The 19,669-nt window shown below is 37.3% G+C and overlaps 1 protein-coding gene across 1 annotated transcript in view; it reads left to right on the plus strand.

The window, feature by feature from the left end:
• ZC2HC1A (zinc finger, C2HC-type containing 1A) overlaps positions 1–19,669 on the plus strand; it is a 54,331-nt gene that overhangs the window by 208 nt on the left and 34,454 nt on the right. Inside the window, exons 2-3 of the mRNA XM_010848770.1 lie at positions 15,842–15,915; positions 17,960–18,076. Of these exons, the coding sequence (XP_010847072.1) occupies positions 15,842–15,915; positions 17,960–18,076 (191 nt within the window). The remainder of the gene's footprint in view (positions 1–15,841; positions 15,916–17,959; positions 18,077–19,669) is intronic.

Raw genomic sequence — 19,669 nt, forward strand, 5'->3', positions numbered from 1 at the left:
AAAGGATGTGGGCGGGGCGCCTGGGGGTCGGGTGGCGGGGGAAGGGTCTACCCTGGACCTCCGTACCGGGGAGGCAAGGGCAGATTCCATAGCGGTGGCCCCCGCCGCTCCTTCGGAGGCTGGGATGATTGGGCTCTCTGCAGCCCTAGACACTGTCGAGCTGATGATCCTTAGGCTGCCCCTCCTCAAACGGTTTATACCTGATGCGCTCCCCCGCCCTACCCCACGAGCCTGATCTGCCTCTGGTAAACGCCTGCAAATCCCTTCCTACCATTTTCTGGTCTGCCTCACTACCTGAGTGTCCTATTGGTAATAACAGCCTCTGACCAAATTTTATTTTCCTTGCAAAGTGGACTCTCCGTTCATGTCTGCCGCCTCCCTACCGCCAGCCTTTGCTGGAGCCCCGGGGTGTGTCTCCAGCCTTGAACTGCTGATACTTTCCTTGGCCACTTTCCTTGGTTTTCCTAGGTAACCGTTTTTCCATTTCTGCAGCATCTTTTATGGGAAGGGTGCCGAGAGCATCTCCCGAGGAAGTGTCACTGGCCAGTTTTAGAGCCAGGACAATAGGTTAACAGAAGGGTTTAAGGGTTTATTCAAGAGAACTCTGTAAGGAAAAGCCAACATTGATTCTTTATCTTTGGGTTTATCTTTGTGCTGTAGCAGGACGCCAGATTTTGCTTTGTTCCCAATTCTTTTCACTTGTCTGTTCTCTTTACCTGTGTTATCCTGGTGTAATACAGCATTCGCTTAAAGACAACAAAGAAAAAAAAGAAAACAGCATTAGCAACAGCGGTTTCAAGATTCCTTTTCAAATTGTGCTTAATCCTTCTGAAGAAGAATAACCCTAACACAACGGAGGGATACTGTTGCAATGATTTAGCTTTTTTTCCTCCTCTTAATTTACATAGATTCAGGTGGAATTAATAAACAGAGGCATTGAGCTCTGTGTATTGTTGTATGCTGGAGAGTAAATTATTTTAAGTTGTGTTATGAAAAGAAAAGTAATAACTGATAACTTTCTGCAGTGACCTAGTCTCACCAAAAAGCAAATACAGTAATGAATATGATATTATTTCATGCTCTTGCTCCTAGGTGATGCTCTCATACTAACCACCTTGAGGATCATAGATAATCGAGACCTGTGATGATTTTCTATTTGTGTGCAGCTGCAGTGTACTATAACAAATGAAGTTCTTGTTCTTCGCTAATTTATTTTAGGCAGATCACTCAAAAGTTTCCATGAAGTAGGAATTGTAATGATATTCCTTACTCAGGTGTTTTTGTTTAGAGAACTCCTGGAGACAGCTTTTTTTTTTTTTAATGAATTTTCAAACATATGGTATTTTAGCATAGGATCATGGGTCCTGCATTTCTCATGAAGTTATTTTAATACACATACAGTGCTTTAGAATGGTTTTTCTGAAGCTTTATTTTTCTATTATTTTATTTAGCATTTGTAATTGAGGCAAAGATCTTCATCTGACTTTTCATTTGTTTATGCTAAGCATCTAAAACAATGTCTGACACAAAGTAGGTGTTCATTAAATATTTGTTAGATAAATGACTTTGTCCATGAGAGGCCCTGGGGATGCAGGAAAAAATAAAAAGTCAAAGCACTCTTCTCACTGAGCCTACATTTTAGTGATTCTTATGTTTTAGCAGTGCTGATATTACTTTTGAAATCTTACCACGAATGCTTTTAAAATACAATGAAAACCTATTATGATACTCAATTACATGGGTGAAGAAAAACATGAATTCTGCTGTAATATGTTATGTTATCATGGGTGTTTGTTTTAGGAGTCCAGCTTGTGATGTTTCATGTTAAACAGTACTACTTTACTCATTTAATTTTTTTTAACAAAATTAAGTTGTTGTCATTAACAATGTTGTGTGTTAATTATAATGAATTAGGTTACAATGTATGAAATTATTCTTTTTCTAGGGCAAAACAGTTGAATATTGGTAATTTCAAATGGTAATAAAAATTTTTAATAAAATAAAAGCTCTCAGAGACTTTTCTTGAAGTTAGTGCCTTTCTTTTTCTCCTCCTCCTTTTAAAAATTTAGCCCTTGTTGAGTCATACTTTATAAAGAAGAACTTTGAGTCTTAATGAGGAATTCATTAATTCATTCCTCTGTGACTTTGTTTAATAAACAGTGATACATTGGTACAGTGAAAGATAGAGTTTTTCCCTATTGGAAATTAAAATCTAGCATATCAAAGGTGTCTAATGAACCTCATATTGCAGTATTCAGTAGAAAATCTTTGAGAATTTGCTTAATACATACCATGTGTGCTTGTGTGGTTAGTTACTCAGACATGTCTGACTCTTTGCGACCCCATGGACCGTAACCTGCCAGGCTCTGTCTAAGAAATTCTTCAGGCAAGAGTACTGGAGTGGATTGCCATTGCCTTCTCCAGGGGATCTTCCCGACCCAGGGATCAAACCCCAGTCTCCTGCATTGCAGAAGGATTCTTTACCATAGTAATTGAGCAAATACACTATTGCTTGGCATTAAATTAAAAGGAATTAAACCCATGTTTTTTATTGAAGCCAGTTAGAAGACTAAACTTGATTGTAAAATCAGAAAACATATGATGGACTCCTGAAAAATTTTATTGAAGATTATCATATTCTTGGGGCTTCCTTGGTAACTCAGCTAGTAAAGAATCTGCCTGCAATGCAGAAGACCCCAGTCCGATCCCTGAGTTGGGAAGATCCCCTGGAGAAGGTATAGGCTACCCACTCCAGTATTCTTGGTCTTCCCGGGTGGTTCAGATGGTAGAGAATCCAGGTGCAATGAAGGAGACCTGGGTTTGATCCCTGGGTTGGGAAGATCCCATGGGGAAGGGAACAGCTACTCACTCCAGTATTATGCTTGGAGAATTACATAGACAGAGGAGCCTGGCAGGCTACAGTCCATGGGGTCTCAAGAGTCTGACACAACTTAGCGACTAAACCACCACCATGCACTATAGGTATGTCTAAAGGAAATAAAAGTAGTTCTAGACCTGGAAAAGTTCAATCTCTTTTAAGCTTTTCATCTGTAAAATGGAGAGAGGACAAACCCTAAGCAGGTTTTATCCATATGTATTGTCATTCCTTTCATAATATGTTGATAAGTCATTATTAACAATTGTGACAGATCTTCCTGCCTAGTCCTCTTTTGGACTGCTAAAATTAGTAGGCCTTAGGGTATTGCCCTCTAAAACTTGATTAAAGTTTGATTGCTCTTTTCTAATGTAGCTCTTGATGTAGTTGAAGAAAGCCACGCTGTCCCTTTAGGGGTTTTTGTTCGTTTTCCCCTAATCTAAGCACTGGTTTAACTGATAATTCATCATCTTTACTAATTTATCTCGATTCATTTTTTTTGGGGGGGGTACTGACTTTGATGCCATATTATTTTAATAGCCAGTGTATTGGACAGATGTGTGCTTGGATCCTTACTTTGTTTCTTTTTAGCTTTGGAGCTAATACACTCCAATCTACCTGAACTATATTAAGTATTAAATGATGTAACATATATTAAGCATTTGGCAAACTGCCTAGTACATAGGAGACCCCCTTTAGTGTTTGTTTATTGGAGGATAAAAATCCCAGGAAGTGTGCTAGAACCTTAAGAGTAGTTCAGTGTAGGTAAAACATAGCAGACTTGGAAGGGGTTGTGGGCAATCTCACTAGATAATTGTGGCAGCAGAATAGACTGGAGAAGGGAGAGGCTGGAAATGTGTATATGTGATAAAGATTTGAACTAAGGCAAAAGCAGCAGAAATTAAAAAGGGGAGATAGGTAGAGAAATTTCGGTGATGGAGAGATGAAATAGAACTGCTGGATGTGGGAGGGAAGAGGAATCAAGGATAAAGCAGTTTTGTAGCTTGGACTAAAACGTAATACTATCTTTAACCAAGAGAAGGACAAGTTTGGAAGATGAGGTAATGATTTTGGCTTTAGAAATGTTGTATTTGTATAGTACTCGGGGCATATCTGGTGGAAAAGTTTTATAGCTGCCTGTAAATATCTATCTGGAGTTTTTAGTAGTCATTAGCTTATTAGTGACAGAAAATAGGTATGTTTGCTCAGCGAAGCTATATTTAACAAGATGAAGAAAAAAACTTGGGGGGAACTGATGCTTTAAGGTTGAGCAGGAAAGGAAACTAGAGTAGGGGGCAGTCTTTAAAAAGGCTTAAAAATTGTCAAGAAAGGGAAGAGGGGAGAATGAATATTTACTGAGTATGCTGGAAAAAGCCTGTAGCACTTGGTATTCTTAGAGACCTAGGTACTAACCAGTTGCAACCCTGCTGGCTTATGAAATCCGAAACACTTGGACTTAGGAGAAAGAAATATCACTGACGCTAAGAGAGAAAGGGCTTTAAAGGTAGAAGGGATTGGTCGGCAGAGTCTCATGATATAGGAAGGTCAAGTAAGGTGAGGATTCAAGAGGCATTTCAGTTTGACAATTAACAGATTAATGGTAATCAGTTGCTTCTGTCTCTTAAGGTCTGTCTCCTTATTGAAGAAACTACCTGATCGTATCTGCTTCCCAGACACACGCATAATATTATGACTGTCTTCTCTCTCTTTACTCTGTTCTGTTTTTCTGTCGTTGCACTGTGCTTTTCACTAAAAAACATTTTATAAACAGTGTTAGTAGCTCAGTCGTATCTGACTCTTTGCGACCTCATGGACTGTAGCCTGCCAGGCTCCTCTGTTCTTGGGATTCTCCAGGCAAGAATACTGGAGTGGGTAGCCATTCCCTTCTCCAGGGGATCTTCCTGACCCAAGAATGGAACCTGTGTCTCCCACATTGCAGGTGATTCTTTACCATCTGAACCAAGCCCGTATAAACAGGTAAATATATAAAATGTCAGGTAGTGAAAAAAAGTGATTCCCCCCCCCCCCCCCACAAAGAGTAGAAGCTTGGTAAGATCAGGGTCTTTGATTCATCTTGTTTGCCTAATTTCATCCCTCTTTTCATCCTATTTTCATATTTCATCCGTTTTCACCCATTTCATACTGAATTTCATTTGGTTTGCCTAATTGCTAGAACAGTTCCTGTCTCATGGTAGGTGCTCAATAAGTACTTGTTGAATCAACATACGTGTCTATTTTAATACAGTGTTTAGTCCTGATAAAGCTTGCCTGTATTTCAGATTGGGAGTGAATGAAAGGTAGAGAGGAGTTAGTAAATGTAAGCCAGTGTTTCAAAAAATATGCTACTCAGGATATTGGTCCTAAATAACTTCTAGGCACAGAAAGGATTTCTGTTGGGGAAATAACGCATACTAAATCTCTTCTCTCTCAAGACTGAGTAAGTTCTACTCTAAGAAAACCTATTTGTTTAGCATTTTCCAAACATTTAACCATAAGCAAAGGATTTGAGGGTGATTGGTAGAAGTAGTGGAAATGACTAGTCAAGTTCAGAATGGATAGGAATGGAAGTACCGCTAGGAATGGCTTATCAAGAAAATGCAAGTCACTCTGAGATCAAGAAAGTGACCAAGAGGTAGATTGTAGAAGCCTGTCGTTAGAGCTCTTGTGTATTTTAAGAGTCCAGAGGTGGAGCTTTCTAAGTTGTTTTAGCAGTGGTTGTTTTTCCTGGAGTGCAGGTCACTAAAGTGAAGGAAGGGTGAAGACTGTGTGCTGAGTAGGTTAAGGGTGACTGTGAAATATTGAAATCTAGGATGAGCTGAAAGACGAATAGCTTACGAGATATTAGAGATCATTGACCTGGAAGTAATTCAATTTTAAAAAAGGGTTGTAGGGGGAAAGTAGGAAAACAGCTGCCATGTGCTTCAAAAGAGAGGTTTGTTGAGATCTTTTTTTTCTAACATTTATATTGGAGTATCGCTGATTAACAGTGTTATGATAGTTTCAAGTGGATAGCAAACAGCCTCAACCATACAGCTTTTGCCACTCAGGAGAGAGTAGTAGAGTTTGCCTCATGCCCTGGAGAGTAGTATTTTTTATTTTATTGCTTGTGAAGCATTTTTATGTATAACATCTCAGTTGATCCTCTTGAATTTTAAGGTAGATTGAGCAGATATTATCTTCATTTAACAGATATTAAACTTGAGGCTACCTATGTGACTACTCATACATTTTCTTATAGTTCATTTAGTGAAAACTTTTCCAACAAGGAGAGAGACATGTTCTTTGCTCAAGGTCCTCGCAGATTCTCAATTCTGTGTATAGACAAGTGGAAGTCACTTCCTCGACATCTTGCAGTTGGTCAGTCGGTTTAATCATTCTTATTTATGACCAACTTTCTTTTTTAAATATAACATCAGTAAGGGAGGTGTCTTATTATCCATATACTTTTAAGGTAGATTTTATTAAATATGCTTTATTTATTATGGTGTATTAGAGTTAGAAGGGGTGCTCCTAGGTCATTTAATCTAATATCCTTATTTTATATAAGAGGAATTGTGAACCTTAGAGAGGTTTACTATCTTGCCCAGCAAGTCATAGTTCTAAGTGACAGAGCTGAGACTTGACTTAGATAATATGAGACAGAGTCCAGTGCTTTTTCTGTTGTAAAGAATATTAGAACATTGCCATTAGGACAAATTGTGGCTTCGTGTTCTTGCTCCAGTGTTCTTGCCTGGAGAATCCCAGGGACAGGGGAGCCTGGTGGGCTGCCGTCTATGGGGTCACACAGAGTCAGACACGACTGAAGTGACTTAGCAGTAGCAGCAGCAGCAGTGGCTTCATGACTAAAGCCTAAGCTGCTTATCATGACCTGTTGTAGACATTCTTTCCAGGGGATGTTGATGCCAACACACGTGACATACTTTGTGGATTATAGGGCTATGCTGTATAAGAGAAAACTAAATTTATATATCTATTTATTTTGAATAACATAATGACTTTTAATTTTTTCTTGTTTTTGGAAATAATTTAAAATGTTTTCTCTGTAATGGTATTTCCTCTTTTTTATGCCTTTGGTGATAATAATTTTCTTTTTCTTTAAATACAATTTGAACATGTTTGATGACTTGTAGGAATTAATCCCAGGAGTTGATTTTATGGTAGTATTCTTGTTGCTGTTATATTAAGTTTTAAGCTTTTGTATTAAAAAAAGAAAAAATGGAAGAGGATTTGGTTCTTAGATACAGAACCAGAGAAGTAAAGCGTGTAGACTGTTGGCTTTATCAAGCAGTGATTGTATGTCTCTACCCTTGTGTCGCTATTGCTTGGTACATGCTTGGCAAGTAGTAGGGACTCAAGTAGGCACTCACATTATTTCCACGTGTTAACTGATTTTTCTTAACAGTTAATTTTCAAAAGATTTTGTTTTGTTATCTATTTAACAAGGAAATACTAAAATATACTTTGAAGCAAGTAACATGTGGTACTATTCAGCATTTTATATTGATACCTTTTTAAATCACTGTTTGGAATTTGAAGGAAGACACGAAAACTATAAATAGGCAAGTAGTATGTGGTATCACTTTGACAGTCATTATGAAGACATTCTGATCTTCATGTATCTAATGGATTCAGCTGCCAGCAACTGCCTCAGCTTTCTGGATAATTAATGGAATTAAGTGATCCAGATAAATGAAGTTGCTTTGATATCCCTAAATAACCTAGTCTTTGGTATTGGAAAGGACAGATCAGGCAAAGCTTAGCTATGCTTTTGTACTGTTCACAGCTTAACTGCCACCATCCAGGCATTGACTTCCACCTGAAATGACAAATAGTTACTCTCTGCCACTGAAATAGGGCAGAGGGACACCTGGAGTATGCAAGAACAAAGCATTCTTCTGTTACTGTTTGATTGTGTTCCCACCAATGTCTGTTTTGATTCTCCTGATAAGTTTTCTGTGGACTCAATAAATGCCTTGCAACAACATATATATGAAGTCAATAACTGTAATTTTATCATGAGTTTGTCACTTCTAAAAGATAGTAGTTTTCTGATAAAAGTTTTAACCATCAGTAAAATCAGTTCAGTCTCTCAGTCATGCCTGACTCTTTGCGACCCCATAGACTGCAGCACACCAGGCTTCCCTGTGCATCACCAGCTCTTGGAGTTTGCTCAGACTCATGTCGTCCATCGACTTGGTGATGCCATCCAACTGTCTTATCCTCTGCCGTCCCCTTCTTCTCCCGCCTTCAAGTCTTTCCCAGCATCAGAGTTTTTTACCAGTGAGTCAGTTATTTGCATCAGGTGGCTAGAGTATTGGCGTTTCAGCTTCAGCATCAATCCTTCCAATGAATATTCAGGACTGATTTCCTTTATGATTGACTGGTTTGATTTCCTTGCTGTCCAAGGGAATCTCCAAGAGTCTTCTCCAACACTACAGTTCAAAAGCATCAGTTCTTCAGCGCTCAGCTTTCTTTATGGTCCAACTTTCACATCCATACCTGACTACTGGAAAAACCATAGCTTTGACTAGATGGATCTTTGTTGGCAAAGTAATGTCTCTGCTTTTTAATATGCTGTCTAGGTTGGCCATAGCTTTTCTTCCAAGGAGCAAGCATCTTTTAATTTCATGGCTATAGTCACCATCTGCAGTGTTTTGGAGCCCCCCAAAATAAAGTCTATCAGTGTTTCCATTGTTTGCCCATCTGTTTGCCATGAAATGATGGAACCAGATGCCATGATCTTAGTTTTTTGAATGTTGAGTTTTAACCCAGCTTTTTCACTCTCCTCTTTCACTTTCATCAAGAGGCTCTTTAGTTCTTCTTTGCTTTCTGCCATAAGGGTGGTGTCATCTGTGTATTTGAGGTTATTGATATTTCTCCTGGCAATCTTGATTCCAGCTTGTGCTTCATCCAGCCCGGTGTTTCGCATGATGTAAATACAAAACATGTAAGTTAAACGTAGACTGTAGACTGCATGTAAGTTAAATAAGCATGGTGACAATATACAGCCTTGATGTATTCCTTTCCCAATGTATTCAGCAGAAAATATGATAAGGATACTATGTCATCTTAATGAAAATTACAGGTATAGAAGTAAATTTAGGTGTGGTATTTGGCTAGAAAATAAAATGACAAATTGACTTAGTTTTGTAGATTCCAAAGAATGCAGTGAGTGTGTATGTGTGTCTATGATGAAATTTGTAGTGTGAAAGTTCATGAAAGATGCATTAGGGTAACTTGATTTTGTGAAAATTGCAGAAACTTCTTTATTTAATGAATTGTGTCAGATTCATTAATGTCAGATTATCTCAATCTGCTGGTCCAGTGAATCTTAATATTATGTGTATGAAAAAATCAACAATCCACATAATGCATAGTAACTATTTGATCTTTTCCTTAAAGCATAATACTTCTGTGGTTGGTAGGGACAACATTCTTTTTATTCGAGACTCCCTAATCATATTAGGAAGCCACCTCACTAATCTTCACTATTATTTCTTCCTATTTTTTTTTTTTTAGTTTAAAACCATTATATTGTGGAAAACTAGACATAACATAAAATTTACAGTTTTAACCGTTTTTAAGTGTACAACTGAGTTGTATTAAGTACATTCACATTGCTGTGCAGCCATCATCACTATTCATCCCCAGAATGGCTTCATCATCCAAATTGTAGCATCTGTTTTCATCTTATTTTCCTTCCAGTTTTGTTTATGTAATTGACATAGAGCACTTGTATAAGGGATACAGGATAATGATTTGACTTACATACATCATAAAATGATTACCACAGTAAATTTAGTGAACATCTCTCGTCTTACATAGATACAAAATAAAAGGAAAATAACAAGTTTTTTTTTTTCTTCTGGTGAGAAACTCCCAGGATCCAATCTCTTAAATTTGGTATACAATATAGAACTGTTAATTATCTTTATCATATTATCCATTACATCCCTAGTACTTACTTATGACTGGAGATTTATACTTTCTGATGACCTTCCCATCTTCCTTCGTCCTCAGTTCTGGTAACCATGCATCTGATCTCTTTTTCTATGAGTTTCTTTGGGAAGTATAAAGTACTGGGAAGTATAAAGACTATAAAACTATTTCTGTTCCTGGTGCAAGAGTATAGTGATTTGATGCTTCTCTACATTTCAAAATGATCACCATGGTAAGTTTAGTTACCGTCTGTCATCATGCAAGATATTACAGTATTACCGACCATATCTCCCATGCTGTACATTTCATACCTGTGACTGATTTATTTTGTAACTTAGAGTTTGTATGCTTTAATGTCTCTCACCTATTTCCCGCCCCACCTCACCACCCCCCACCCCCGAAACCATCTATTTGTTTTTTGTGTCTATGACTATGTTTGTTTTGTAAGTTTGTTCATTTGTTTTGTTTTTTAGATTCCGCATCTAAGTGAAAGTATACAGAATTTGTCTTTGTCTTATTTTACTTAGCATAGTACCCTCTAGGCTCATCCATTTTGTCACAGGTGACAAGATTTCAGTATGAACACTGATTCAGTCTTGGGATATTATATTTGTCCATATATTCTAAGTTGTCCATTTTATTGGCATTTAACTGTTCATGGTAATCTCTCTCTTTTTTTTTTTTTTTCATTAGGAGAGAATTTTATTTTAAAAGTGTCATCTTAAACTGCAAGGATGTCCGTTAAACATCACAATTAAACATGCCAAAGAAGAAGCCATGTTGTCAAAATGCCCACTTAACCCACCCAAACATCTCAAACCCACCCTTTGCTGACCTTCTATAACCCCATTTTTTTAAGTTTTTTTTTCTTTTTTTAAACAAGAGAAAGTAGACAGATACATGTTGGTAAATGCTAACTGTCCATATTCACATAGAGACACAGTGTAATCTCTGAGCCCAATATACAGAGAAAGGAGGAAAAAAGCTAGAATTCTATGCACTACTACACAGGGGCCTAGCACCCTCCAGCTTCTAGCAGAGCTAAGGGAGCAGAAGGTTTTTCTTTTTTTCCCACAGAGCATGGTGGTATTGATTCCATAGTTTTTGTTGAGACAGTGTTAAGTATAACGTCTCCACTTCCATTTCTATTTTTTTTTTTAATTTGAGCCCTCTTTTTTTCTTGATGAGACTTGCTGAAGTTTTATCAATTTTTTTTTATCTTTTAAAAGAACCAGCTTGTATTTTAATTGATTTTTTCAATCATTTTTAGTCTCTTATTTAGTTCTATTTTCTTTATGATTTCTTTTCAGCTAATTTTTGAGTTTTGTTTTTCTTTCTCTAGTTCCTTTAGGTGTAAGATTATGTTGTTTATTTGAAATTTTTCCTATTTCCTGAGATAAGTTTGTATTGCTATAAACTTCCCTCTTAGAACTGCTTTTGCTGCAAGTATAAATTTTGGATCATTGTGTTTTTGTTTTTTTTTTTTTACAGTAAATAAACTTTATTTTTCTGTTCTGAGATGATATTGCCAACAGTCACAGATTTGCATACGATACAGTTATGTATTGGCTATTTACAATTTACAGTAGTATTTTTTCCTCTGAAAAATATAAGTACAAAAGCTAAGTAAACAATGAGGTACTGCCATTTGGATTTATCATATGTCAGAGCTTAAAGAACTAGTCTTCAGCAAATATTCAACAAATCAATCTGGATAAAATAGTCAATTAAATGCTCTAATTTATCAGAAAAAAATCCACTAAATTTCACCTCAAAATGTATTGCACAAGTCTTTAAAAAAAAAAAAAAATCACCCTAGAAATAAATAGGAAAGTCAAGCATTGTGTTTTTTGTTTTCATTTGTCTCCAGATATTTTTTTACTTTGGGATTTTTTCAGTGACCCATTAGTTGTTTAGTTATATATGTTTGTGGTGTTTTGGGACAGTTTTTTCCCTTGTAGTTGATTCCTGGTCTCAGCATGAAGTTTCTTGATATGATTTCAGTCTTCTTAAATTCATGGAGACTTGGTTTGTGGTCTACCACAAAACAACCACTTGTTACGTGGTTTGTGAATGTTTATGCGCACTTGAAAAGTATATTCTGATGCTTTTGGATATAATATTCTATATATGTTAAGACCATTTGGTTTAAGGCCAGTGTTTCCTTATGAATTTTCTCTGAATGATACGTTCATTGATGTAGGTTAGTTTTTGTTAAAGTCCCCTACTGTTATTTGTGTTATTGTCCATTTCTTTTTTGCTTGTTTGTTTGTTAATATTTACTTTATGCATTTAGGTGTATCTGTTGAGTGCATATATATTTACAATTGTTATAGCTTCTTGGATTGATCTCTTTGTTAGATAATGTCCTACTTGGTCTTTTGTTACAGACAGTAGTTTAAAGTATGTTTTGTCTGATATAAGTCTACTGCTTAGGTTTTTTTAATAAATTTCTGTATGTGTGGAATACCTTTGTCCATCCCTTCACTTTCAGTCTATGTTTTCCTTTAGATCTTGATTGAGTCTCTTAAGCAGCATATATAATGTCTTGTTTTTGTTTCCATTGAGCTACTCTGTGTCTTTTGATTATAGCACTCTATGTCTATGTACATTTAAAGTAATTGTTGATAGGTATGTATTCATTGACATTTTTGAAATTGTTTTCAGGTTTATTTTGTAGTTTTGTTTGTTAGTCTTGTTTTCTTCTTTGGATCTCTTTCCTTGTGATTTGATAACTTGAGTATTATGTTTAGATTCCTGTCAGTTTTTTGTGTTTTTGTCTGTTATAGATTTTTCAGTTTGTGGTTTCAATAGCAATCTGTCTATGGCTATTTTAAGTTGATGTGATGTCCTCTTTAGTTTGAATGTATTTTAACAATCCTGCGTTTTTATTCCCCTTCTATGTTAAATGTTTTTGACATCATATTCTAGATAATTTGATTTTTATATTTCTCAACTACTTATTCTGTCTATGGAAGAGATTACTAATTCTGTCTTTTAATCTTTCTACTTGCTTTATTAGTGGTTGGTCTGCCACCTTTACAGTGTATTTGCTTTTACCAGTGAGATTTTTCCTTCCCTAACTTTAATATTTTTAGGTGAGGCTTTTTGTTTTTTGGTTAGAGAAGTCCATTTTCATTTCTTGTGGAGCTAGTTTCATGGTACTGAACCTTTTAACTTTTGCTTGTCTGGAAAACTTTTTATCTTTCTTCAAACCTGAATGATAGCTTTGCTGAATAGAGTATTTTTGGTTGTAGATTTTTTTTCCTTTCATCATTTTAAATGTGTCATGAACATTCCCTTCTATTTTGCAGGATTTCTACTGAAAAGTCAACTTATGATCTTATGTACATTCCCATGTATGTAACTATTTACTTTTCCCTTGCTGCTCTTAGTACTCTGTCTTTAATTTTAGCCATTATAATTACACTGTTTTCTGGTGTGGTCCATTTGGGTAGATTCTGTTTGGGGCTACTCTCTGTGCCTCCTGAACCTGGATGACTGTTTCCCTTCCCAGGTTAGGAAAGTTTTCAGCCATCTTGTCTTCTGATATGTTCTCTGCACCTCACTTCTTTTTGAACTCCCATAATGCAAATGTTAGTGTGCCTGATGTTGTCTCAAAAGTATCTTAAACTGTTCTCATTTTTTAAATTCTTTCTGTTCAGCTTGAGAGATTTCTACTACTGTCTCTCATCTTGCTGTTCCAGTCCTCTATATCATCTTAATCTACTGTTGATTCCTTCCAGTATGTTTTTATGTCACTTAATTGCAATCTTCAGCTCTGTTTCATTCTTCTTTGTATTTTCTAACTCTTTTTGAAATTTCTCGCTGTGTTTTGCCATTCTTCTCCTAAGTTCTTTGAGCATTTTTGTGATTGTTATGTTAAACTCTTTACTGGATGAGTTCCTTAGCTCTACTTCCCTTAGTTCTTCTGGTGTTTTATCTTCCTCCTTTGTTTGAAACATATTCCTCTGTCTCCTCATTTTGCCTAACTTGCTGTTTTTATTTCTATTTATTTGGTATGTTGGTTACATTTCTTGATCTTGTTGGAGTGGTCTTTTGTAGGAAAGGTTCTGTGCCTCCCAGCAGCTCACTATTCTAGTCACCAGAGCCTTATGTTTCAGAAGTGCCCCTTATGTGGCCTCATAGGCCCTTCTGATATGGTGGGCTGATTGCTCTGAGTGGTCTAGTTGGCAGTGATGGTCCCTGGTCCAATTGACTGGTAGGCTTGGCCTTTGTGGATGCAGACTGCCGCCGGTGGTAGGCCCAGGTTATGAGGTGGCTGTACCCTGGGCTTACAAGGCTAGTGCTGGTCCACTGGTGGGCAGAGCTGGGTAGATCCTGATGTGGCTGGCTGGAGGGTTTTCACAGATGCTGTCAGCCCACAGATCTGCAGCTTTGGGGCCAAGGGAGTCCAGTGGCTGATGCCTGCCCATTGGTGGGTCAGGCCAGGTCCTGAAGTTAGTGCCAGCCCTCTGGTGGGTGGAGCTGGGTCTTGGGTTCTCTGGTGATAGGTCTGGGTCCGTGGTAGGCTGGGGGAATCAAGGCGCCTGGTGGTCTCTGTCAGCCTTCTGTTGGGTGAAGCTGTGTCCCTGCAGTTAGCTGCTTGGCCTCTGGGTCCCTGGGACTGTAACAGACTGTAACAGGTGGGCAGGGCTGGGTCCTGGCACTAATAAGCTAGAGGTAGGACTCCATAAGGGAGAAGGCAATGGCACCTCGGACATGACTGAAGTGACTTAGCAGCAGCAGCAGCAGGGCTCCATAATGTTTCTTGCTGGCATTAGCATTCCTCCTGTTAGAGGGAGCTCTAAAATATGGTTGCCACTGAGTCCTGATTGCCTGCTTCTCTCTGGGAGGCTCTCCAAGATGCGCATGTGTGCCTGCCCAAGACAGTTTAAAATGACTGCTTCTGCCCTGTGTTTTGGAGCATGCAAATTTTGTGTGAGTCCTTTAACAATGGAGTCTCTGTTTCCTACAGCCCTCAGATCCCTTGAAAGTTAGCCCCCAACCTTCAAAGCTAAACATTGTTGGCTCTCATCTTCCCGTTGCAGGACTGTCTGGATTGAGGAGTCCAGTGTGGGGCTTGGCCCCCTGCTCCCTGGGGAGAGCCTCTGCAGTTGTGATTATCCTTGTGTTGGTGGGTAGCCTACCTGAGGGTGTGGGTCTGGACTGCACCGTGTTCCCCACCTCTCCTGCTCGTCTCATTAGAGTTCCTTCTTTTATCTTCAGTTGTGGAAGATTGTTTCTGCTAGTCTTCGGGTTCTCATGATAGCCGCTCTGTAAATAGTTGAAATTTTGTTGTGCTCACAGAAGGAGGTAAACTCAGGATTTTCCTACTCATCTTCTCTAGCCCACTGTAGCCACCAATGTCATTTTTTAATGCTTTGAAGATAAATATACATTAATCTTCAGATAAATGTTGTTTTTAAACTTTAGTAATTTACAATAGAGACAGCCTGTAATTAATTAAGAGACTATGACAAATTGATTTGGTTAAAGTAGAACAAAACCAGTTTCAGCAGTTTCGGTTTGTTTATTTTTAAATTACAAATTCTGTGTTCAGCATTTGCCTTTTGACCACTGATAACTTTAAGTCTTGTGCATTTTAATTGGTAAAGTTGCTTATTTCAAAGTAACAAAAGACATTTTCACAAGAACTGACCACTTATATTGGAGAAGGAATTGGCAACCCACTCCAGTATTCTTGCCTAGAGAATCCTGTGGACAGAGGAGGAGCCTGGTGGGCTGCTGTCCATAGGGTCTCACAGAGTCGGACACAACTGAAGCGACTTCGCATGCATGCTTTGGGGAAGGAAATGGCAGCCCACTCCAGTATTCTTGCCTGGAGAATCCCAGGGACAGAGGAGCCTGGTGGGCTGCCGTCTCTGGGGTCGCACAAAGTTGGACACAACTGTTTTTCGGAAGCAGCAGCAGACCACTTGTATATGAAATTAAGTAAAGACTAAAATTTAGACGTTTAACAGTAAGAGCCATTGAATATTTTGACTACATTCTTTTCTGTTCTAGAAAATGGAAGTGTCCAAGTTGGAGAATTGTTACCTTGCAAGATTTGTGGAAGAACATTCTTTCCAGTGGCATTGGTGAGTACCTTTTTCCTTTGGTGTTTGATAGAGCTTTAGTGGTTTAATACTTCAGAACAGTGGCAAGATATATAAAGAGATACTGGCTAATGTTCTTTGCTCAAGAGTACCAGTTCCATCTATTCGTTCTTACAGAGTACTCTCTTTGCTTCAGAGATTGATTGGTCTTTAAAACTCCTCTGTTAGGGTATTAAAGTATTCCTTCCCTTGTGTGGCTGTTGATGAAACCAAAACAAAATACTCTTAGAAATACTCTTTAAAATAATGTATTTAAAGAAGCAGAAGGATATGATGTTTTGGATTTGCTTTAAACCTCAGGACAAAAAGCCGGGGCTTGAGATAGATGAAATAAGATTGTTTAAATGTTGGTAATTATTGAGGCAGGGGATCAGTAAATGGAGCTAATTATACTATTTTATCAGTTCTTATGTATTTTTGAAATATCCCAAAGAAAAAGTATTTTAATTAAAACTGTTCCTAAAACACATTATACATTCTTTTGAATGCAAATACATTTGTATGCAAATACAAATAGAAGCACATCTTATGTTAATATAAAATATCTAGCTAAATAGAGAATAAGAAAAAAATCAATATATCATATATTCTGTTTTAACTTCAAATATAAATAGGTATTTATGAATATTTTCATTTAGAATGAAGATTTTTCTCTGAGTATGGCTCTGCTGTTTAGAGTTCTGTCACATTTTATTTTACATCCTTACTATTTCCAGTTTTTCTTTAAAGCAGTGAGAAGGAATTACTGATCCAAAATGGCCACCTGACTACAGACTTCTCTTAACAGCTCTTTAATCCTTTCTTCTCCATACTTACTTAAGTAACTTTTTGTTGTCATTGATTCACTGTTTTTCAAACCATTTTCAAAACTTTAAGCTGAGTTTTCACGGGGGTAGGGGGTGGTATATCTTTTTTGGCCCTCATTTATTTAATATTTAAATAATCACTGTCAGTTTGTATATCAGTTTTTGGAGTAGGTGCTACATTCTTTTGATATATACTGCTCAATATGAGGACAGCCATTTCTAGAAAGTTGCCTGTTAACCATGTTTTTTTTTCAATATATAAGAAATTTTGTTCTAATAGTTATAATTATTGCGTTTGTCAGAATGAAATCCGAAAACAAGTGTGTTTTACAACTATGTAAAACAATTGAGTATTGATTTTGTATTGAAAATATTAGAGGCTCTATAACATGGAGTCAAATGGTTCTGTTTCCTATTTTCCTAGATAAAGCTTAATATTTCCAACTTGTTCATTGTTTATCAAAACAGAAAAGAAAAAAGTGCATTTAGTATACTCTCTGTTGTTAGTCAACATGTTTTATTTAGGGGAAGGAGAACTATGATTTATCCAGTTAATTTGAGATCATTTAAGAGAGCTTCCATTGTAATGGCTTTAAATGAGTTGGAAACCATAATTTTAAAAAATTACACATATAAAAGAACTATAGGAATGGACTATAGACTAGATAGCACAAGAAAAATCCTTAATGAGTTTCAGAAAGGGGGAGAGATGATTGTGGAGAAAAGACAGAAACATGACCGACCACCTTGTCTTGTGCTGTCTTAACAAACTACTGTTATGTGAGCTTGAGTAGAGTAAACCAAACTATTATTATTATGTTAGCTTTTGTAATCCTATTGCTAAAACATTTTCCATTTACATTCCTTTTTCTAGTATCTATTTTCAGGTATTTAGTAATAAAGATAACTTTTTTGCCCCCACTTAAAAGGCTGTGTCTTACATGCATTAGCTTCCCTATTCTTAGCAGTGTGAAAACCAGGAGAATATGAAATAACTTGCAATAAAATTTTGGGAGAATATTTATATTTTCTTGTTGTGAGAAGACTTGTAGCATGTTTTTATATATATATATATATTTAGCTATTTAGTTAAGCAATGTCTTATTTATGCCTTATTATTATTTATCTTCAGGTTTTAAACTGGTCTCTAATGACAATTAAAATTTTATAGTCTTTCTGTAGAAAAGAAAATGATGTGTTGTATTTCTTTATTTGAACAGAAAAAACATGGACCTATTTGCCAGAAAACTGCCACTAAAAAACGGAAGACTTTTGATTCAAGCAGACAAAGAGCTGAAGGAACTGATATTCCAACAGTAAAACCTCTTAAACCTAGGGTAATTCTATGACCTTTTGAATAGTATAAACCTTGCTGCTATGTGTAATGAAAAAAATAATTATCTGTTATGCTAAGATTGAAGAGTAAGCAGAATTCTGTGTCATGTTCTCAGTTTAGAAGTTATCATAAACTTGTTTATTTTGAATTTCAGCAAAAGCTCCCTTTTCCTGTACCAAAAGTACCAAAGTACTGTCCAACTACAGTGAGGTTTTCGTAGCATTGGAGAGTCAGTTCCTGAGCTATAGGCTGGAAATAATTGAAAAGTCTACACATGTTCATTGTAACTCATTGTTCATTACTTTGGCTATAGTTTATGTCTCTGTTACTAGTAGCATAATCCATATAGTATACAAAAGGAAAGCTGTTAATTACAAATGCTTTAGCCTAATAAGTATTATCTTGATTGATTTTTCAGCATTTGTGATCTTAGTATGCCTTCCAGGGAGAAGTTTTATCCATTGCTCAATTGTCCACAAATTGACCACTGTCAGCTTACTTACTTCTTTGAAACCAAGCAAGGGATCTCCTATGTTAGCTAATCTCTCCTTAATACCACCTGTCATGATATTTTATTTGCTAAGAATAAATCACATAAATACTTTGACTTTTTTTTTGAGAGTCATTTTAGTGTAGTAGTCAAAATTTGAGGCCTGATTTATATATTTTTGAAATAAACTGTTTTCAGTAGTAATAGCTTTTCCTAGTGATCAGATCAGATCAGATCAGATCAGTCACTCAGTCGTGTCTGACTCTTTGCGACCCCATGAATCGCAGCACGCCAGGCCTCCCTATCCATCACCAACTCCCAGAGTTCACTCAGACTCACGTCCATCGAGTAAGTGATGCCATCCAGCCGTCTCATCCTCTGGTGTCCCCTTCTCCTCCTGCCCCCAATCCCTCCCAGCATCAGAGTCTTTTCCAGTGAGTCAACTCTTCGCATGAGGTGGCCAAAGTACTGGAGTTTCAGCTTTAGCATCATTCCTTCCAAAGAAATCCCAGGACTGAACTCCTTCAGAATGGACTGGTTGGATCTCCTTGCAGTCCAAGGGACTCTCAAGAGTCTTCTCCAACACCACAGTTCAAAAGCATCAATTCTTCGGCGCTCAGCCTTCTTCACAGTCCAACTCTCACATCCATACATGACCACAGGAAAAACCATTGCCTTGACTAGCCGGACCTTTGTTGGCAAAGTAATGTCTCTGCTTTTCAATATGCTATCTAGGTTGGTCATAACTTTCCTTCCAAGGAGTAAGTGTCTTAATTTCCTGGCTGCAGTCACCATCTGCAGTGATTTTAGAGCCCAGAAAAATAAAGTCTGACACTGTTTCCACTGTTCCCCCATCTATTTCCCATGAAGTGATGGGACCGGATGCCATGATCTTCATTTTCTGAATGTTGAGCTTTAAGCCAACTTTTTCACTCTCCACTTTGACTTTCATCAAGAGGCTTTTGAGGTCCTCTTCACTTTCTGCCATAAGGGTGGTGTCATCTGCGTATCTGAGGTTATTGATATTTTTCCCGGCAATCTTGATTCCAGCTTGTGTTTCTTCCAGTCCAGCGTTTCTCATGATGTACTCTGCATATAAGCTGT

The sequence above is a fragment of the Bison bison genome, unplaced genomic scaffold (genome assembly GCF_000754665.1).
Source record: "Bison bison bison isolate TAMUID 2011002044 unplaced genomic scaffold, Bison_UMD1.0 scf7180017864273, whole genome shotgun sequence".
In the NCBI taxonomy this organism is placed as follows: Eukaryota; Metazoa; Chordata; class Mammalia; order Artiodactyla; family Bovidae; genus Bison; species Bison bison.